This window comes from Microcaecilia unicolor, chromosome 2 (genome assembly GCF_901765095.1).
Source record: "Microcaecilia unicolor chromosome 2, aMicUni1.1, whole genome shotgun sequence".
Lineage (NCBI taxonomy): Eukaryota > Metazoa > Chordata > Amphibia > Gymnophiona > Siphonopidae > Microcaecilia > Microcaecilia unicolor.
Window position 1 is genome coordinate 94,037,471 of NC_044032.1, and position 22,329 is coordinate 94,059,799.

A 22,329-nucleotide genomic window follows, 5' to 3' on the forward strand; every position below is an offset into this window, starting at 1 on the left:
TCATTAGCCATTAACATTTACTGTAAGTGTGTAGGATCAGAAAATTTACTACCACCTTGAGGTATGCAACTAGCACTACCATGGGGTTTTCTTCTATTCATTTTAGTATGGCCTTGTTCTGCACATTATTATCCTAGTACATTGGAAGCCAAAGCCAGAGTCATTTTTTTTTAATTGAGCAGTTTCCTTCTGCTACTTTATACTTCCTGCTCAGTTAAACCATGGCTGAGACAATGTGGACTTATTACCGGATTATGTGGTCTATTTTTGATTGTTTTTTCTAATGGTCTATTTTGTGGTATTTTCAAGTATTATTTTTATGTAATACAAGTTTATAAATGCAAATAAAAAAAAAAAACATGGCTGCGATGTGGTGCCATAAACATTCATTTACAACTGCCCAGGGATTTTTGCTTCATTTCAGTGGCGCAGGGCTCACCCAGCAGCCCAGTGCACTCTTGCTGCAGTTGGCAGGGGTCCCCAAGCCCCGTCAGTTGAAGACCTCCTTGAATGTGGCCAGAACTCTCCCCACTGCAGCTCCACAATCAGCAGCAGCTTTCTGGACTGCCAGACGCCTCGGTGTGTGCTCAAGATTTTGCACTGGAGAGAGTTCTGGGCACATCTGAGGGGGTCTTCAGCTGGTGGCACTTGGAGATCCATGCCAACTCTCAAGTCTTTAATGTTTTGAGTTGAGCTGTGGTGGTGGTGGTGGGAGGGGGGGGGGGGGTTCAGGATGAGATGCACAGAGAACATTGTGCCCACCCCAAATCTGAGATTTGGCTACACCAATGCTCCATGTTATATCCTCTCCCAACTCTTTCTGACCAATCAGGGGGCTTCTTCTAGGACCCTGCATTTGCAGGCACTATATCAAGCTACTAAGTATTATTACCATCTTGTGCAAACAATGCCACATGTAGCCAGCCAGCCAGCCAGCCAGCCAGCATCAGCCTTATCAATTCTATGACGTGCTGCAAAGCCACCATCCAGCTGGGTCAGTGGACAGGAGTCAACATGAGACACTATCTGTATTTCTCCACAATCACATAGGTCCGTTATTCACCATTTCCCAGTGACCCTGTCGAAGCGGTCAAGGAAGGACTATTGGCGACAGGAGAGATTAAATCCTAGCTGTCGAACAGTAGGGGCATCCACAAGGATTGAACTGACCACAAGCACCAAATTCCATTCCTCTCGCCACTCAGCCACCATACCAAATCATTCCATGTTTCTCTATAGTGGATATTGGAAGTTAGGATGGTATGCAGGCAGCTGTGAGACACTGTGGAATAGGTCCCAGTCAGAATGATCATATATGTTCTGAACAGTGCTCCCCTCTAAGGTGAACATGTGAGTGGTCGCTCAAAGAAACTGGGAGCGTCACTCACTTCCAGTCAATGTTCGCTCCTGTTTTACCCTACAAATTCATCAGAGCTCTCAAGACAACTCTGAACGTTTTTTAGGGAGGAGGAGAAGTGCCAATGGTTTCCTGAAACTGCAGTGAAATTTCAACCCAGGCCAGCTGCACACCCTCCTCCCATTCCTGCTCTCCTATGCCACCCTTACAGCTCTTTAACTCCACCACCAAATTTTGCAGGGGCTCCCGCTTTCTTTTGTTTTGTTAATTTTCCCTTCTGTTTTGTGATCTCTCCTTTCTACCTTGGAGCTATGAATTTATTTTTGCAAGCCTCTTTCATAATGCTGACTAGAGCAGGTCAAAAGAGCTCTTGGGATTCTGCAGATTGCAAACTCAACAATTTCTTGTTGCATGTTTACAAACAAAACAAACTGTCGATGACTTATAAATACATTCCTTTAACCAGGAGTGTGTTGGAATTGTTTTTATATTATGATGCACACAAGACAGCATCCTTAACAGTAACATTCTGTGAACAAGCATCCCTAGCTAATATTTCATAATGACAGGCAATTATGCATTTGTTTTTCTTTTTGCAAACTTCCCTTCCTCTCATTCATTTGTCCCCTTGTTTTTCTCTTCTTTCTCCAGCCTAGGACAGTTTGTTTTGTTCAATTTGATAACACTTCAGAAGTTTCCTCCAAACTCCAAATCATGCCCTGAGTGCAGCATGCAGTTTTTCCTTTGCTTACAGATCAAACTCTGTTCTGTGAGTTTCACATTCCTGTTGGAAAGAAGAAAGCTTTCTTCCTGTCGTCATAAATGGAACTTGGGAGTTTTTGTGCTGGTGACACGACAGATAGAGGGATGAAGGGAGAAGAGGCACAGGTGTTGGCCAGACCTGCACTTAAACTGTACATCTCTCTGACAGTTTCTGAGTCCCTCTCCTTCACTACTCCCTGCCTGTCTCTGCCTCACTCTTTTTCCCTCATCCACTCTGTCTGCCTAGCTCTGAAACCTTTTCTCTGGTACAAATCAAGGTAGGGTATACACAAAAAGTAGCACATATGAGTTTATCTTGTTGGGCAGAATTGATGGACCGTGCAGGTATTTTTCTGCCATCATCTACTATGTTACTATGTTATGTATACCTCCCTTTTAGGTTCCTCTTTTCCACTCTCCCCGTACTCTCGCTGTCTCTGGAGCCATCTTTTTCCTTTATGCACTCTCCCCTTATCCTCAACTGTAGCTAGATCCCTCTTTCCTCTTTATGCACTCTCCCCATTCCATGCAGCCAGATGATTTGAAATACATTTTTACAAAATAATTAACACTATAGTTGTTCCATAGATAGCTCGAGGGGACCCCCCCCAATCTGCAGTTAGCTTGGGATAAAACACCCCCTCCCCCCCCCCCCCCCCCCCCCCCCCCCCCCCCCCCCCCCCCCCCCACTTTTTTGGCTGTTGGGCTATTTTCGGCACTCACTCGAAAACAAAATTGCACACAGCAGGTCACTCCTTAGAGAGAACACTACTGGTTCTGAATAAGCCTCACCATCACAACCTGCGATGCAGCACTGGAGGTTCAATGTTGGATAGAAGAGGAAGATTAGTATTGTGTCTAAATGATGCTTTGGTGCTCATTTTTGAAGCACAGTGATGTCTCAAAAGGGCCAAAACATCCATATCACAATTTTCGAAAAAGCAGAATTTGGACATTTTACACCGAGTTCATTCAAATAGCAAGGGTGCGTGTTTTCAGCAGGAGAAGAATGGACCCCAAATTAGGACATATTTCAGAGATAATGGAATGGGAAGAAACGACCAAGTCTAAAAAGTAGTACGTTTTTATCTAGACCTGTTTCAATCACATTCAAGTTACAAAAACATGCTCTGAATGACCAGCTGACCCCTCCTTTATGTCCCAGTGGATGTTAACCCCCTCCCACCCCTCCTAAGAACTGAAACTGAAAGGGGATACCAGGTACTATGACAGTATCAGGTATTATGAGAATACCAAACAGAGCAGCAAGCAGCTCAAAGGAGTAGCCTAGTGGCTGGTGCAGTGCACTGTACACAAGGGGACCCAAATCCAAATCCCAATCTAACTAGTTCTTTTTGGTGGAAAATTGAGCCCTCCAAATACAACAAAATACCTACTGTACCTACATAATAGGAGACACCTGTAGGCTTGAAGGCTACAGTAGTGGTGTACAGTAAAATACTTCAAAAAAGAACTGTATTACAGAACCAAAAGAATTGCTTCAAAACAAAATACTGTGCTAATAGACTTTAAGTGCTTAAAAAATGAAATAAGGAGAAGACCTCAAAAGCCCATAGTGCACAGTGACCATACACAGACAGTTAAGCACCAAAAGGGCAGTTGATTCATGATAGGTTACAAAAACCTCCTTTTGTTTACTTTTATAATTGTGTTTTCCTCAATCGGTATCTGAAACAAAACATTATATAAACATTAATATCTCTTTCCAGACTTCTAGATAGAAACAGCACGACACACACTTAGCTTAATTAAGCTAAGTGCCTTCGTGCTGTATCAATCTACAAGTCTGGAAAGAGATATTAATGTTTAAATAATGTTTTGCTTTCAAATACACAATTGAGGAAAATAAGCCAAGTACCTTTCATGCTGTTTATATCTAGAAGTCTGGAAAGAGATATTAATGTTTATATAATGTTTTGTTTTTAAATACACAATTGAAGAAAGTGCAGTTATAAAAATAAATAAATAAAAAGGAGGTTTTTCTGACCTATGATGAAACAACTGCCCTTTTAGTGCTTAACTGTCTGTGCATGGTCACTGAACACTATGGGCTTTTGAGGTCTTTCCTCCTTATTTCATTTTTAAAGCACTTAAAGTCTATAAGCACAGTATTTTGTTTTGGTACAGTTAGGTACACCAGGTTTTCTTCTAGGCCTGGAGGGCTCACAATACATAATAAAAGTTAAGGTGGGATTTGTATCCGAGTGCCAATTGTTAAAGTCCAGTACACTGACCACTAGGCTGGCCCTCTGCTCTGTAGGGATGTCTGTGGCCATTTTGGTACAAATCATGCCAGTCTTTTTTGTGCCTGTTTGTTTGGTGTTCAAAAGTTGGACATTTTAGACTCCTTCTGTGCAAACATGCCCATCTTTGAAAGTGAAACTCAGACATTTTTCCTGTTCAAAATGGTTCTAAGATTGGCGGGGGGGGGGGGGGGGGGGGGGGGGGGGGGGGGGGGGGTGGGGTTGGATGTAATGGGCAAAATATCCCAATTTGGACTTGGACTACTTACCTAAAATGTCACTCTTTGTGTCCACATAGAAAACTTAAAGCAATCTCCCCCCAAAACGTGTGGATAATATTTATGCAAATGATCGTTCTCACTGTGTGTACAGAATATATCTATATGGCTCAAAAATCATTACACCACTTATGTATATACCCAACCAAGGGAGCCAACTCATCATGGTAGATGTTTCATCACAGCCTCTGTCCAAAACAAATCATATCTTTTTGTTGTTGTTTTCTTGATGTACATAAAATTTCTTCATCAACCCATACAAGATTATCTCCTGCAATGGTGAATGAGGATTGCAATTTATCTCAATCACCTAGAGTAGAAATTGTTCCTTCCAGTAATGTGTGCTGTTCTGACTTGGGCAGTGGTTTCACCAATAAAGCTTTCAAAAAGCAGCTTGGCCAACAATTTCATCAATAAGACATTTTAAAGAGCCACCATACTACCTTTGGAGTCATCATCTGCCTACACATCTGACAGCCAGCTTGAAAAGAAGTGTAAGCAGAGGTAGTACAACGACTCCTTAAAAAAGCCTTATTAGAGAAACGGTTGGCCAACATTTATTTACTTATTTGGATTTTGCTCACACCTTTTTCAGTAGTAGCTCAAGGTGAGTTACATTCAGGTATACTGGCTATTTCTCTGTCCCAAGAGAGTTCACTATCTAAGTTTGTACCTGAGGCAATGAAGGGTTAAGTGACTTGCCCATGATCACAAGGATTTCAAGACCAGTACTCTAACCACTAGGCCATCCTCCACTCCTCCTTGAAAAAACTTTATTGGCGAAACCATCTGCCAGGTCAGAAGCATGCATTACTGGAAGGAACAGTTTCTACCCTTGTTAATTCAGATAAATTGCAATTGTCATTCATCATTATAGGAGATAAAATTATAGGAGAAAAACCCATACAAGATTATATATATTTTTATTTATTTGTTGCATTTGTATCCCACATTTTCCCACCTCCTTGCAGGCTCAATGTGGCTTACATGATACCATAATCGGCGTTAACCGATTTCGGTATGAACAAATACAAGTTGCGATTAATATCAAGGAGAAATTTACCGACTTCACGGTAGACCTGGAGGACATAATGGGGCAGTTCAAACTGATGAGTAGCAAATCTCCTGGACCGGATGGTATTCATCCTAGAGTACTGACAGAACTGAAAAATGAGCTTGCGGAGCTTCTGTTAGTGATATGCAATTTATCCTTAAATCGAGTGTGGTACCGGAAGATTGGCGGGTGGCCAATGTAACGCCCATTTTTAAAAAAGGTTCCAGGGGAGATCCGAGAAATTATAGACCGGTGAGTCTGACGTCGGTGCCGGGGAAAATGGTAGAGGCTATTATCAAAAACAAAATTACAGAGCACATCCAAGAACATGGATTACTGAGACCAAGTCAGCACGGTTTTTGTGTGGGGAAATCTTGCCTGACCAATTTACTTCAATTCTTTGAAGGAGTAAACAAACACGTGGACAAAGGGGAGCCAGTTGATATTGTGTATCTGGATTTTCAAAAGGCGTTTGACAAGGTACCTCATGAAAGGCTACAGAGGAATTTGGAGGGTCATGGGATAGGAGGAAATGTCCTATTGTGGATTAAAAACTGGTTGAAGTATAGGAAACAGAGAGTGGGGTTAAATGGGCAGTATTCACAATGGAAAAGGGTAGTTAGTGGGGTTCCTCAGGGGTCTGTGCTAGGACCGCTGCTTTTTAACATATTTATAAATGATTTAGAGATGGGAGTAACTAGTGAGGTAATTAAATTTGCTGATGACACAAAGTTATTCAAAGTTGTTAACTCGCGACAGGATTGTGAAAAATTACAGAATGACCTTACGAGACTGGGAGACTGGGCGGCTAAATGGCAGATGACGTTTAATGTGAGCAAGTGCAAGGTGATGCATGTGGGAAAAAAGAACCCGAATTATAGCTACGTCATGCAAGGTTCCACGTTAGGCGTTACGGACCAAGAAAGGGATCTGGGTGTCGTCGTCGATAATACACTGAAACCTTCTGCTCAGTGTGCTGCTGCGGCTAGGAAAGCAAATAAAATGTTGGGTATTATTAGGAAAGGTATGGAAACAAGTGTGAGGATGTTATAATGCCGTTGTATCGCTCCATGGTGCGACCGCACCTTGAGTACTGTGTTCAATTCTGGTCGCCGCATCTCAAGAAAGATATAGTAGAACTGGAAAAGGTGCAGCGAAGGGCGACTAAAATGATAGCGGGGATGGGACGACTTCCCTATGAAGAAAGACTAAGGAGGCTAGGGCTTTTCAGCTTGGAGAAGAGACAGCTGAGGGGAGACATGATAGAGGTATATAAAATATTGAGTGGATGTGAAGCGACTGTTCACGCTTTTTATTTATTTTTTATTTTTGTTACATTTGTACCCCGCGCTTTCCCACTCATGGCAGGCTCAATGCGGTGGGCAATGGAGGGTTAAGTGACTTGCCCAGAGTCACAAGGAGCTGCCTGTGCCGCGAATTGAACTCAGTTCCTCAGTTCCCCAGGACCAAAGTCCACCACCCTAACCACTAGGCCACTCCTCCAAAAATACTAGGACTAGGGGGCATGCGATGGACACTACAGTGTAGTAATTTAAAACAAATCGGAGAAAATCTTTTTTCACCCAACGCGTAATTAAACTCTGGAATTCGTTGCCGGAGAACGTGGTGAAGGCAGTTAGCTTAGTAGAGTTTTTAAAAGGGGTTAGACGGTTTCCTAAAGGACAAGTCCATAAACCACTACTAAATGGACTTGGGAAAAAATCCACAATTCCCAGGAATAACATGTATAGAATGTTTGTAAGTTTGGGAAGCTCGCCAGGTGCCCTTGGCCTGGATTGGTCGCTGTCGTGGACAGGATGCTAGGCTCGATGGACCTTTGGTCTTTTCCCAGTGTGGCATTACTTATGTACTTATGATATTATGGTAGAGTGAGATACATGTATGGTAAAGACAATTGGGGAGAACTTAGAGAGGGAAAGGAAGAGTTAGGATATGTCCTATTTGGTTAAGTTGTGTCGCAGATGTCCAGGTTTTTTATGTTGGGTTGGTGGGGTATGCCCTTTGAACAGTTCTGTTTTTAGTGTTTTCCGGGGAAATTCATGTTGGTCGAGTGTTTTTATTACTTTTGGTAGTGCGTTCCACAATTGTGCGCTTAGGTAGGAAAAGCTGGAAGCATAGGTAGATTTGTATTTGAGTCCTTTGCTGCTTGGGTAATGGAGGTTTAGGTATGATCGTGCTGATTTTATGGTGTTTCTGGGTGGTAGGTCGATGAGGTCTGTCATGTATCCCGGTGCCTCGCCGTAGATGATTTTGTGAACTGTCGTGCAGATTTTGAATGCAATACGTTCCTTAATTGGAAGCCAATGCAGTTTTACTTGGAGTGGTTTGGTGCTGTCAAAACGTGTTTTTCCGTATATAAGCCATGCTGCTGTGTTTGGCCGGTTTTGAAGTTTCTTATGATTTGTTCTTTGCATCCCGCATAGATTCCGTTACAATAGTCTGCGTGGCTTAGTACCATTGATTGTACAAGGTTGCGAAATATTTTCCTCGGGAAGAATGGTTTCACACGTTTTAGTTTCCACATTGAGAGAAACATTTTCTTTATGGTGAGTTTAGCTTGGGACTCTAGGTGGAAGTTTCGGTCGATTGTTACTCCGAGAATTTTCAGGCTGTCTGAAATAGGGAGGGTGTATCCTGGGGTGTTAATGTTTGTGGGTTTGTATGTGTTGTATTGGGATGAGATGATGAGACAGTGTGTTTTTTTCTGTGTTGAGTTTTAGTTGGAATGCGTTTTGCCTATGAGTTCATGATATTTAAACTGAACTTGATTTTATTGGTGATTTCTGCTAAATCATGTTTGTAGGGGGTGTATATAGTGTGATTCATCAGTGTAAATGAATGGATAAGGCCATGTGTAGATAAGGCTTTTGGCTAGTGGGGCCATCATAAGGTTGAAAGGATCGGTGATAGTGGTGATCCTTGTGGTACTCCGCAGTCCTGGTTTCCAGGGTGACGATATGTTGGTGTTGATTTCACTTAGTATGTTCTGGTGGTTAGAAAGCCCTTAATCCAGTTGAGAGTGTTACCACCAATTCCGAAATAGTCTAGGAGTCTTAGCAAGATATTATGGTTAACCATGTCGAACGCACTGGACATATCAAATTGAAGGAGGAGAATGCTTTTGCCTGTAGCTATCTCCTGTTTGAATTTGGATAGGAGAGTGAGTAGTACTGTTTCGGTGCTATGTTGTGGTCGGAATCCTGATTGTGACTCATGTAGTAAGTGGATTTGTTTAGTAGTCGTTGTTTGGTTACCAGTCCTTCCATGAGTTGACTACTAATGGGATGAATTCTACTGGGCGGTAGTTTATGTTGTTTGTTTTTTTTCTTGGTGTCTTTTGGATTGGGGTGAGTAGGATGTTGCCTTTTTCTTAGGGAAAATACCCCGCTGAAGCATGAAATTTAGATGTGGAATGTGAGATCTGTTATGAAGCTGGTGGGGCCAGATTGTATTAGGTAGCTGGGGCAGTGTCCAATTGACAATGGCTTTTGAAGTATTTTTTTGATCAACTGAGTAACTATGTCGGCACTGAGGAGAGCGAAGTTTGTCCATAATCGGTCCGCGGGTATTCGCCTGGGGTGGGGTCCAGCCCATTATGAAGTTTTCTATTTCTGTGTTGTCCAGAGGTAGGGTTTTCCATAGATTAATAATTTTTTTCATTGAATATTTAGCAAGATTGTCTACAGATGGGATGTCGGTGTTGGTTGTGATGACCGGTGTTGTGTCTAGTAATTTATTCACGAGATGGTATAGTTTCGTGTTGTTGTAGTCTGGCCCCAATTTTGGTTTCTAATATGATCTTTTGGTCTGTCTTATTGCATATTTGTATTTCCTTTGATGTTTCCATTGTGTTGAGTGTGTGTCGCCTTTTATTTTTTCCATGCGTGCTCTAGTCTTGATTGTGTTTTTAATTTTTTTCATTCTTCATTGAACCATGGTATCGAGCTGTGTCTGTGTGAGGTTCTTGTTTGTAGGGATGCTATTGTGTCTAGTATGTATCTGCATCTTTTGTCCCAAACTGAAAGATAGTGAATGGAGTCCGTTTGTGTTGTCAGTCGTTATTGTATATCTGTTGCCAGAAAGTACCCGGGTCTCTCATGATGTGGGTTGTGTGTTCTCGTGTGTGGAGAGCCTTTTTTCCGCCATTTTAGGGATAGGTTTAATTTATAGTGGTCGGTCCATGGTATTTCTGTCCATCTGGTTTGTGTTATGGTTAGGTTCTGGTCAGTGGATAGTTTGTATGAGATGAGGTCAAGTGTATGGCCCTTCGAGTGGGTTGTTTGCATGTTCAGCCATGTTAGATCGCATAAGTGAAGGAAATCTTTACAGTCTTGTGCATTTGTAGAGTTTGGGTCTTCTAGGTGGAGGTTAATGTCTACTAATAGTAGTATGTTGGAGTTAGATACACATGTGTTTGAGACGAAGTCCATGAAGTCTGTTTGGCTTTCATTCCAGTTGCATGGAGGTCTGTAAAACAGGACACAGTTTAGGTGGTCGAGCAGAGTATTGTGGTGGATTCTGATTGAAGCTATTTCGAGGTGGGTTGTTATGATTCGGCAATGGTTTGATAGTGAGGTGAGATCGTATACGAGCGCTATACCCCGTCCTCTTTTTTCTTTTCTGGTCCAGTGAGTGATTTTTGTATCCTGGAGGACAAAGGTTTAAGATGATTGGGTCCTCTTGGTTATGGATCCAGGTTTCAGTGATGAACAGTAGATCGAGTTTCTCTGACATGATATATCAAAAATAGTTTTGGACTATGGCTGTAATGAGTTGGATCCCTTAGCTGGTATAATAATTTTTGAACCAAAACTAAAAAAAAGACCTGCTTATAACAACCTGAAACTAAAGGAGGAAATGACTATAAAATATGAACTTCAGATCACTATGAAGGTGCCTCATTGCTAAAACACCCCCACAATGAACCCAAAGTTCCTAACGAGGGATTACAGACAAAATAGCCATAGGCAACCTTCAAATAGTCCTGCTGTGGAGAAAAAAAAAAAGAAGCTATGAAGCATAAAAAAACCCTCTTAGCTTAACAATAATTTGCTGCTTTCATTGCTGGTTTCAAGTAAATAATCAACAAAGCAAAAGATCAACAACAAAATAGCTAGTAACTACAGGAATACTGCAGCAGCAAACCCTCCAAAGTGTAAAATGCCACTAGTCTCACTGTCCCAGGGATGATTCATCAACTGTAACTTCTCAAAAAGTTCTTGGAAGTGCTGCAGGCTATCCGACAAAGGACCCGACACAGTCAGAACTGACAAAGAGCAGCCAGTCAACTGATTATTACAGTTTTTAAATTTACCTAGTCTTTGAAAGGTGTTCAAGCTACATCAGTCAATGTGCAATCCTTTAGTTATTGTCCATTAAGAAGACTGAACATTCCTTTTTTATGCTGGCATTGTGAAGGTGGAACATGCTGCAAGGGGAGGAAGGCAAGTGTGCACAATGCCCACCCTTCTACAATCTTGTTAAAGATTTGGAAAACCAGGACAAACTAATATTGCCACTTGCAGGCTGAATGCTCACATCAGATCCTGATCCCTGTACTGAGAAAGGCCATGCCTTTCTAATCACTGGCCCAGCACTGTAAATTCTCCAACAAAGCTGAAGGTCTGTCAGGAATCAAGCAAACTATGCATTACAGGTATGGTATGACTGACTGCTATTCTGCAAGCAGCTCCATCATCCCCAGTACCAACCAGCCTGGAGAACAGTGGCTTGGCTGAGGAATCAAACCTCAAGTCCTCTGCATGGCACTGCACAGTGCTGTCACAGAGCCAGCATGCCACCCTTAAAGTCAAATTTAATATGCAAGTTAAAATTAGCAGGTTCTCCTCAGAAATCTGCTAATTTAATGCACATACATACAGGTTATATAGCCTCATAAGAACCTTACTATCTGTATGAAATCAGGAGGCAATAAAAAAAATTCTGTAGTGCTATGCACAACAAAATCGGCAGGTTGAGTAATCTACATGGTGTAATTCTGGCGATACCTGTGTACTGAGGCTGTCCTCCTTCTTGGTTCTGGAGATCTGTGGTGTTATGGTTTGTACTGGCAGTGGGGTGAATTTTGCTCTGCTCTTTTGCTCTTCTTCCTCAAACTTCTGGCTGAATCCATCAGGCAAGGCATCTATTTAAAAACAACAAGAACACTAAAGCATGAAATCATTATACCTCTCTCTAAAGATATATGATAGTTTGTTTTGCAGGCTACATATTTTAATTAGATCTAAACAATAATTAATTATTAATTACTTAAGGATAAGAGGAAAATTATGCTTAAAAAAGGCTAAGAAACTAGTAGGACTTATTTTTAAACGGGTATGAAAATTGAATTTGTATAATGATGTTTCTGTTTTTAGTGTGTCCACATCTTGAACATAGCCCTTAGTTAAGCTATTCCTAAAATGAACAAAATAGTACAAAAAGTGCAATACATAGAGGAGAGACTAAAAAAAAAATTAGAACATTTCAGCCTGGGAGAGTGAGACGAGTTAAGAAATACATTCACAAAATCAGGGTAAGTATAGACTAAGCGGACACTGAGCTGTTTTTTTACTGTATCTAATACAAGGATCAGGGAGAATGAAACAGGACTAGCAGGTGCTCTGTTAAGCTTTTGGGGCTGGTAATATGATTCTTGAAGCTGACCAGGTGGTGATGCATTTGAGTTTGTTGATGAAGAAAGCCACAGCAAGATGGCTGAAAACTTCAGTCAAGCAAACTCAGATGCAGCACCACCCATACAGCTTCAAGAAACAAAACTAGGTGTCCAGTTTAAGAAACAAAAGGAACAAATTCTTCATTCAATGCAAATTTAACCCGTGGAACTCATTTCAACAGGCTAACAATACAATGTATTAATCAGATTTTTCCAATCATAACAATTAAAGATGTCATCCCCAATTTAATCCCTATCTCCCTGGCTCAGCTTGCAAACCCCACTCCCAGTCACCCACAGCAAAACCCCAGGGGACCAGCCAACACTGGCAAGGACAAGACTTTATGCCTCTAACAGCAGCACCACAGGAGACTAAGGGCCCCGGACATAAATGGACAATAACAATTTTTTTTTTAAAGGCTACGGAACTTGCCCGATACCAAAGACCCTCCATAATTTCTTCATTTCCTTCTGTACTATACAGTGGTTTATATCAGGTCACAGGACCTCTGACTCAAGTGAATTATGACAAGTCATATTCTCTTCTTTCTGTTCTGTAATATTGAGAATAGTTATTTTTCCTGTTAGCTGCAAATGCAGACACTTAAATGCATGCTGCTTGGTCATGCTTTCTACTTTATCCACTTTTAAAAACTACCATTTCTCTGTATTTATTTATTTATTACATTTGTACCCCGCGCTTTCCCACTCAAAGCAGGTTCAATGCAGCTTACATAGTAATTGGGATTACAAAGTATTGGTGAAGAGAAATAAGTTGAGTATTATCGGAGTAATAAAAGAAATAGGAATGTAGAAATGCAGGGATGAGGGGAGTAGGAGAAGTATGAGCAAGGGTAAGTGAGCAATTGGAGGGTAGATGAGGCGGAGGGGAATGGGCAACAGTGAAGGGAGTAGGAGAGGTATGAGTAAGGGTAGGTGAGCATTGGGGGAGGGGTTGATGAGGCAAAAGGGGATAGAACAGGGGATAAGCAGGGGAAAATGAGGCGGGAGATGTAGTCTAGGTCGTTGTCATTGTCTCCTGGATATGTGATGAATAGATGGGTTTGTGGGAATTAATATGGATCGTTTGGGTAGGCTTGCCTGAACAGATGGATTTTTAGTGATTTCCGAAAGGCCAGATGGTCAGTTCCTGTTTTATCTGCTATCACTCACACCAGGAGAGCATTTCATGATTCGATAACCCTTTCTGTTAAACCACACTTACTACCTCCCACAATAGCTAACATTTATTTCTATGTAAACTTCTTTTCCTTTTTGTATTTTAGTCAAGTCTCTCCAAATCTTTCTTTACTACTCATTTAATCTAATTGAATAAAGTTCTATAAAAGGACTGCCTTCTGCTCTTCAACATCTACAGTGCTGTGGAAAGCTTGTAAAACCCTAGGACGGTCCTGTATTTTACCAGAATTTATACTCAAAACTCATTAGATTCTAATCTAAATCCTGATAAGGAAAATATAACATAGAAACATAGAAAATGATGGCAGATAAAGGCCATACAGCCCATCCATACCACTTACTATCTCTTCCTCTCCCTAAGAGACCTCACTTTTATCCAACACTTTCTTGATTCAGATACAATCCTCATCTCCACTACCTCTACCAGAAGGTCATTCCACACATCCACCACCTTTTCCATAAAGAAGTATTTCTTTGATTACTCCTAAGTGTCTAGCTCCTGTTTAAATTCATCAGTTGAAAGAGATTTGCCTCCTGTGTATTCATGTCACGGAGATATTTATCATATTTCCTCTCTTTCATCTTTCTTCCAAAGTATACATATTGAGGTCTATAAGTTTGTCCACATATGCTTTATGATGGAGACTACTGATTATTTTAGTAGTTGCCCTCTGGAGTGACTCTATATTGTTTATATTGGCGGTATCCAGAACCATACACAGAACTCTAAATGGGGCCTCACCAGAAACTTAAACAGAGACACTACCACCTCCTTTTTCCTGCTAGCCATTCCTCTCCCTATGCACCAAAAGCATACTTCTGGCTCTTGCCATTGATTTCCTACCTGTTAGGCCACCTTAAGATTGCTAGGTATAATCAATCCCACAATCCACTCTTCGTTTGTATGCAGAAGTATTTCACCCCCTATGCTGAACCGATCCCTTGGGTTTTTGCAGCCCAAATGCATGACCCTGATTTTTTTAGCATTAAATCTTAGTTGCTACTTTCTGTATCACTCTTCAAGCTTTGCTAGATCCCTCCACATGCTATCCACACTATCAGAGGTGTCTACTCTATTACAGAGTTTGGTATCATCCGCAAAGAGGCAAACCTTACCAGACACCCTTTCTGTAGTATCACTCACAAAGATGTTAAAAAGAGTCAAATCTGGGAACAATCCCTGCAGCACATCACTGGCAACATCCTTTCATCAGAGTGAACTCAATATTTACCACCATTCTGTCTCCTTCCACTTAACCAGTTTCTAATGCAGTCACTCACTTTAGAGCCCTAACCAAGGACACTAGTTTATTTTTATGGAGTGGAGGAGTAGCCTAGTGGTTAGTGCAGTGGACTTTGATCCTGGGGAACTGAGTTCGATTCCCACTGCAGCTCCTTGTGACTCTGGGCAAGACACTTAACCCTCCACTGCCCCTGGTACAAAATAAGTACCTGAATATATGTAAACCGCTTTGAATGTAGTTGCAAAAACCTCAGAAAGGCAGTATATCAAGTCCCATTTTCCATCGACTATGCAGAACTGTACCAAAAGCTTCGCTATATATGGTGTACTTGTATTTTAGCACTCTTCCTAAACCTACTTGGTCACCCAGTCAAAGAAATTAATCAGTGCCTCTAGTAAAACCATGCTGGTTCGGGTCCTGTAATCCATTTGACTCCAGAAACCTCATTATCCTCTGTTTTAGAAGAGAGTTTCCATTAATTTACTCACCATGGAAGTCGGAACTAAACAGGCCTGTAGTTCCCAACCCCCTCCTACTTTGGTGAGAGGAACCACATCTGCCCTTCTCCAGTTCCTCCAGACCACTCCCCGACTCTAAAGAAGCACTGAAAAGGTCCGACCGTGGAGCCACCAGAACCTCTCAGAGTTTTCTCAGAGTTTTTCAGTACCCTTGGATGTATCCTATCCGACCCCATTGCTTTGGTTTAGCTAGCTCCTCATGAGCAGTCTTCTGAAAGTTAGTCAAGGTCTACCACACATCTACTCTTAGTAGCTTTGGCTTTCTGTTGTCCTAACTTCTGGTCCTTCCACTGTGAACACAGAACAGAAATATTTGTTAAGCAATTCCGATTAATCCTTATTAGTTTCTATGTATTGCTCCCCTTCACCCTTGAGCCTCACAAAGCCACTTCCTATCACGTACGTATCTAAAAAAATATCTTGTCCTCCAATTTAATTTTATTGGCTATTTTTTTCCATTTGCATCTTTGCTTTCCTGACTACTTTATCAGCATTTCTTAGCTTTTCCAGATATTGTTGCCTTTGTTTTGTAATTTATAAAGGCTAACCTCTTTTCCTTACTTTCTCAGCCACAACTTTTGAGAACCAAAGCAGACTTCTTTTCATCTTACTTTTATTTATTTTCCTAACAAAAAGATTTATTGCCTTTAAAATAGCTTGTTTCAGTTTTGCCCCTTATTTTTCTACTTCCTCCAGCCGTTCCCACCCAGCTAACAACTCCTTGAGGTACTTCCTCATCTTGACAAAGCTAGTTCTTTTCAAGTCTAGAACCTTTACTTTTGAATAAACCCTCTCCACCTGTACCATATTGAACACCATCATGTGATCATAGATACCAAATGATCACCCGCTATAGCATCAGAAACACTCTCTCTATTCAGAGGTACTAGGTCCAGTACTGACTCATCTCACATGGGTTCCATAATCATCTGCTGGAACAGTTCTCCTTGTAGAGAATCAAAGATCTCTTTACTTCTAGACAACCCTGCAACAGGGACACCCCAATCAACATCCTACATATTGAATCACCTGTTAGTATCATTTCCCCTTTCATATCTATCTTGTGAATGTCTTTGATAAAATCCGTCTATATCTTCTGAGTGTGAAGGTGATCTGCACATCACACCAATGTAAATAGATTTTACATTCCTTATTTCCAGATTAACCCACAGTGTTTCTTCCTTACCCTGAAAGTCCTGCAATTCTGTTGCTTTAATATGATCTTCAAAATATAACAAAAATTACAAACCTAGGAATCAAAACAATACTATAACTTTCTCATACAATATTCTAAACAAAAATATATAGAAAGCTTAGGAAAATGTTTTCAAAACTTAAGAAATAAACAAATTGAAAATTTATTAAAACAACAACACACAATATAAAAAAGTGTACTACAATTCCCCCACTAATTATACATACATTCACTATTAAAATCCAAAAAGGTTCCTCCATGTGTTACCCTTTAATTATAACAAAAGAGAGGGAACAAAGTACAAACTAAAGTCCAAACAAAAAAACAGCACCACGGGCCTTTAAAATGGAACAAAGTTCTTTAATGAATGAGCCTTGACCCGACACGGGCCGTGTTTCGGTGACTAGCACCTGCGTCAGGGGTCACAGTGATGACGTGGAAAACTTGGGGAATAACTCGAATATTTTCATCTACAATATTCCTTACCCCACGTCTCATGTAGTAAAAGCTACAAAGCACCAAGGCACTTTCACTTTCTGTATCAAATTATTCCAGATGCAAGCTTCAAGTAATTGCATCAAAACCAATTGTCCAGTTGAGAAAGTAATATAACGTCTCACACGGTTCATTAATTTCACTCTTCAAAGATCAGCGAGTTATTATTACATTGCATTTGTTGCATTTGTATCCCACATTTTCCCACCTTTTTGCAGGCTCAATGTGGCTTACATATTACCGTTATCTCCAGTCCATAAAGTATTTTCCAGCTTTTAAAAATGTCTCCAATCTTAAAGATATTTTTCAGCTCGACACAAATTTGTGTTTCGCCACAAGGGCGTCCTCAGGAGCTGTCGCCCAAATAACAAGAAATTCAACATTTATAGCGAGACATGGCTTGAAGACCTCCAAATGCTCTGCTTAGCCAATTCTTTGAGATTTGGGATTTTTGTGCTTTGTTTCCTCCTGTTCCACTTCCAGGGCAGCATACCTGTTCTTCAGTTCGAGAGGAGTCGGGGGTGTTAATTTTGCAGGGTCTCAAGATCCATGTCTAGCTGTTTTCTTTCAGTACAGCATATCCTTCCCATTTGCTGGAACTCCCTAATGGCTGCAGAAGTATTTTAGGGATGGTTTTCTTATTGTCACGGACACTTCTCATTCTTGCCACCTCCTCTCTTACTAGTTGTACTTCTTTCATGAGGGATTCAATGTGCAGACATCTTGCACGCAGAACCAGTCCCTCATCTTGGAATATGCATTCAGTCTGAATAACCAGCTCAATACTTTGATTATATAATTAACAAAGAGATTTTTTTTTGTTGTTTTGATGTTGGCTGGGAAGTGAGTGCTATTGAGGTGCTAGAGGAACCCTGACCCCGCTGAAATGGAGAAGTAGTGGGCTATATTGAGTCATGTTTTGGAGATGGAGCTGCTGTCTTTGCTAGTGAGTGAACAGGTTTACAGGAAGTGAAAAGTACAGGACCTAAAGATCAAAATAAATGGGGTATAGACTGAATCCTGCTGGGGAAGTTATTGGACATTAATGCAGCCAAAGGGTGGGAGGGGGTATAGGATTGTGATGGGGGGGGGGGGGGGTGGTGCCTATTGGTGTAAATTTTGTAACAGTGTAATAAAAAGTTATGGTTTGTTTATTCTTGATGGAATTAAACCAATTAAAAATTGGTTACAGTAAAAGTCCAACAATCTGGCTTCCAGTAATCCAGACCTCTTGAAATTGCGAGTTCAGTACCGCCTGAGAATCCGGACTCCCTCCTGCCCTGCCTGTTTGCTCTCTGAGGTCCCCCGTGACTATGTCTCCCTCCTTTCTTTCCTTCTGCCCTCCCTTCATGCACGGTCAGGCATCTTTTTTCCCTATACTGGCTTTGCCCACTCACTTTCACCTTTTTCTTAAGTCTTCCTACTGCAGTGCCAGTGGCAACCTTACTCACAGGCTGCCTCTAGCATTCACCGTGCCTTTCCCCTTTTGACCCGTCCCACTCCCTTGTAATGTAACTTCCTGTTGCTGGAAGGGTGGGATGGGTCAGAGGGGAAAGGCACGGTGAATATGGAGGCAGCCTGTGACTAAAGGCTGCCGCTGCAGTATGAAGACTTAAAAAAAAAGGTGAGAGCGAGAAGGCAGAGTCAGTGTGTGTGTGTGCGGGGGGGGGGGGGGGGGGGGGGGGGGGGAACCTGATCAGGCGGGAGGGAGGGAATAAAGGGGGATATGTAGCAAAAGGGGGGGCTTGGGGGCACAGGCCCCTTCTTTGGACACCAGAGACTCTCGAAGGGTAAGTAGAAAGGGAAGTGAGACCCTAGAAGGTGAAGTGAGACACAGAGAGACACTGTTCAGCTCTTTATTCCTCCATGAATTTTTAAAGTTCTGCCTGAGAATCCAGAAAATCAAAAAATCCAAACTGACCTGATGTCTGAGCATTCCAGATTTTTGGACTTCTACTGTATGCAGATCCTGCTATTAAAGAACAGCAGTATGATAGCACAGAAAAAATCTTTAGTGACCATTTGTGACATCTCACCTTAAAGCACATTTTAAGTGGGGTGGAATAACCAGAGGCAGACTAGTCAGATTAACAGAGAATACCTAGATATGAAATTCCTACAGGTAAATGTTGTTTTGAAGTTATTGCTAGCCCTTCAGCTGCTCCTATATGTCCTGCTTACCATCAGAAAGGTTTAAGCACAGCCAGTCCAGGGCAGAATGAAGATCTCCACCATACAATACCGTATTTCTCATAGCTTCTTCGATATCCTCAGACTTAAAGGAAAATCCTTGTAAAGCCGTATACAAATCCTACACAGATACAAAAGAAAGAACATTCAAGAAGTGTAGACTTTAAATGTGATCCTTTTCAGAGATATGAAAAGAACATGCAGCATCCAATGTGTGTAAATCGTCATAATCATTACACATTGACAAGAACTCTAGACACAAAGCTTGTGGTATGTCTACAGATGAACAGAGCCAGGGTTCAAACAGACACATTCAGCAACTACAGACTGCTTCAATAGCCCCAAATTGTTAGGCTACTTTATAAGAGAACCTGATTTAGCTTCATCCACACTGGAGCATCCATCCAAGACCAGTTCCTAAACATTACTCATACAAGGTCCATTGGATTTTTCATGGCCAGCAGGGGTTTTCCCTCCCTCAATAACCCAGTCATTCTAACTGACTTACCAGTTCCTTGCTTAAATGTAAATCAGTTCTGCCTGGCCACATCTGCTTTTGGCCTACAATGTAGTGTTACACATTATATCCGCAAGTCACTTAACCCTCCATTGCCCCAGGTACAAATAAATACCTGTATATACTATGTAAACTGCTTTGAATGTAGTTTTAAAAACCACAGAAAGGCGATATATGAAGTCCCATTCCCTTTCACCTATCTATATGTTCCATCTTTGCTTATACTCTACGCTGTTTATTAAAATGTTTTATTATGTATTGTCTTGATATTGTAAGTAATATACTATGCCATACTTTGTATTATTATTTGAATATTTTTACTGCTGTAATTGTCTATTGATTATGCTTGATTTATTCCTACTGTACATCGCCTTGAGTGAATTCCTTCAAAAGGTGGTAAATCCTATAAATAAATATCCTGTACAAGACAGTTTGTTTTTCCAGGAAGAATTACTTTACCTGCAATCCTTGAATTAACAGATAGAGGGCAGTGTAATTTATTTCCTTTAACCTAGCTTGTAGGAACTGTTCTTAGCTTGCAACACTAATTCAGAGTGAATCTTGGACATGTTTCCCAGTATCCTTCAGTTTTATAAGATAACAACACTTTGTAGTATAACTGGTAAGAAATCGTTTTTGCTTTGATCGGACATAGCCCTTAGAGAACAAGATAAGAATTTACTAGAACTCTCCAGTCTTGGTTTGGAATAGAGGAACCAGATTTGTGCAAAGGCAGTCATCTCTACTCATTTGTTTAAGTTATGACAAGCCAATCCTGAACCTCCCCCAAGCATGGCCTACGCACAGTGAAATTTGTCTAGGTTCCAGTATCTAGACGAATGAAGTTATTTTATCTGTAGAATTTGTATCTTATTTTTCTGGTCACCGCTCTAGCTGTTTCTTCATAAACTATTCAGTCTATTTGGCTCTATGTTTATGAGTGAATGACCTGCAGTAATATTTTATATTTGGTCTGCAGGTAAGTTTCTAGGAACTCTATCACCCCCGGGTTTTGTAAGGATCTCACTATCCTTAGAAACCACAAAGGAATAACATGTAGGATATGGTATCTGCCAAGAGGCAAGTGAGAATCCAGGTGGCAGGTGAGATGTTGCCAGTGTAGGGGAGCTGAGCAGGTGCAGGCCAGACGTGTGCAGCACGCACAAACCTCCAAGACATCCACAGGGTTAACACTCAGTGGATACTAGGAGTAATACTTAAGTATTGAGTGACATCCAATTCTTAAATTCTTATTTATGTATTGACCTATGAAAGCAGAAACTGGATTCCACAGTTTAATCAATAAGACACATAGCCTGGCCCTATCATGCCCTAGTTTTGGTAGAATGCTTTGTAGGTTAAATTCTCTGGATGCACTACTGGTTGCTGGATGACTCTTTGCTTAGAAATTCAGTTAATAGGATGTCAATCCTTAACCATATAACTGAATACTTTAAATTCAATGAGGGTGCGGGACATTCAAATCGTGTGATTTAGGATGAGAAAAAGGCCCCGTTTCAAGACCAATTCATTGAACTGAAAAAAGCCACAACAAAATCAAAACGTTCACTATGGTCTGCTTATTTGGGTATTTGGAGACAAAAAAAGAAGAGACGTACCCATCATAAGTCTTAAAAGAAAGGCCTCTGTATAAGTGTTAGCTACTAAATTCTTTGACAGAGATAAAGACAAGTCTAAGAACAGGGCAGCACTAATATGAGAACAATAAGTCAGAAAACTATTAGCCCAGTGGTTCCCAAACCTCTCCTGGGGGCTCCCCAGCCAGTCAGGTTTTCAGGATATTCACAATGAATCTTCATGAGACAGATCTGTATGAAATGGAGGCAGTGCATGCAAATGGGGCTCATTTTCAAAGCACTTAGTCTTACAAAGTTCAATAGGTTACTACGGAACTTTGTAAGTCTAAGTGATTTGAAAATATGCCTCAATCTCTCTCATGAAGATTCATTGTGAATATCCTGAAAACCTGACTGGCTGGGGAGCCTCCAGGACAGGTTTGGAAACCACTGTATTAGCCCACAAAATCAGAACTCTTCAGAGTAATCAAGTTATGACGATCTTAATAAAGAATACATGAAAGTAGTGCCAAATCTGAACAAGATATAAGAAACCTTTGCAAACAACTACACAGCTGATATTCAGTAATGAGGTCACCACATAAGCAGATAGCTAACTGTTATCTTTTATCCTTATGCCTTTTCAGTGGCCCCTCCATTTAAGTAGGACCACTGAACATGTGATCCTAAACGTCAGCAGGATACTCATCTGTTTAAGTTATGACTTCCATTTGTGCAGCTGTATTAAGCTAAGAGCTATTCAGTTGTTATCTAAATATTATTGCAACCCATATAACTTTTGGCTCTGCCACGAGAATGCCTCCCAGCCCACTCTTTGTCCGGCCAAAGTTTATGCATTAGCCAGCAGAGAATTAAAAAAAACAAAACAAAAACAAATAACTTATGAGGTTAGCACCTGATGTTTGTCGAATTAAATCCTTTTGAATACTGATCTCTATATACAGTTGTGTGCAAATGTTT

General features: G+C 41.0%; 1 protein-coding gene across 2 annotated transcripts in view; it reads right to left on the reverse strand.

The window, feature by feature from the left end:
• Positions 1-22,329, reverse strand: part of DHX29 (DExH-box helicase 29) — a 250,263-nt gene that overhangs the window by 215,206 nt on the left and 12,728 nt on the right. For both annotated transcript variants that reach the window (XM_030193127.1, XM_030193126.1), the window contains exons 4-5: positions 19,246-19,375; positions 11,745-11,881 (exon numbers count right to left, since the gene is read on the reverse strand). In XM_030193127.1, coding sequence (XP_030048987.1) covers positions 11,745-11,881; positions 19,246-19,375 — 267 coding nt within the window. The remainder of the gene's footprint in view (positions 1-11,744; positions 11,882-19,245; positions 19,376-22,329) is intronic.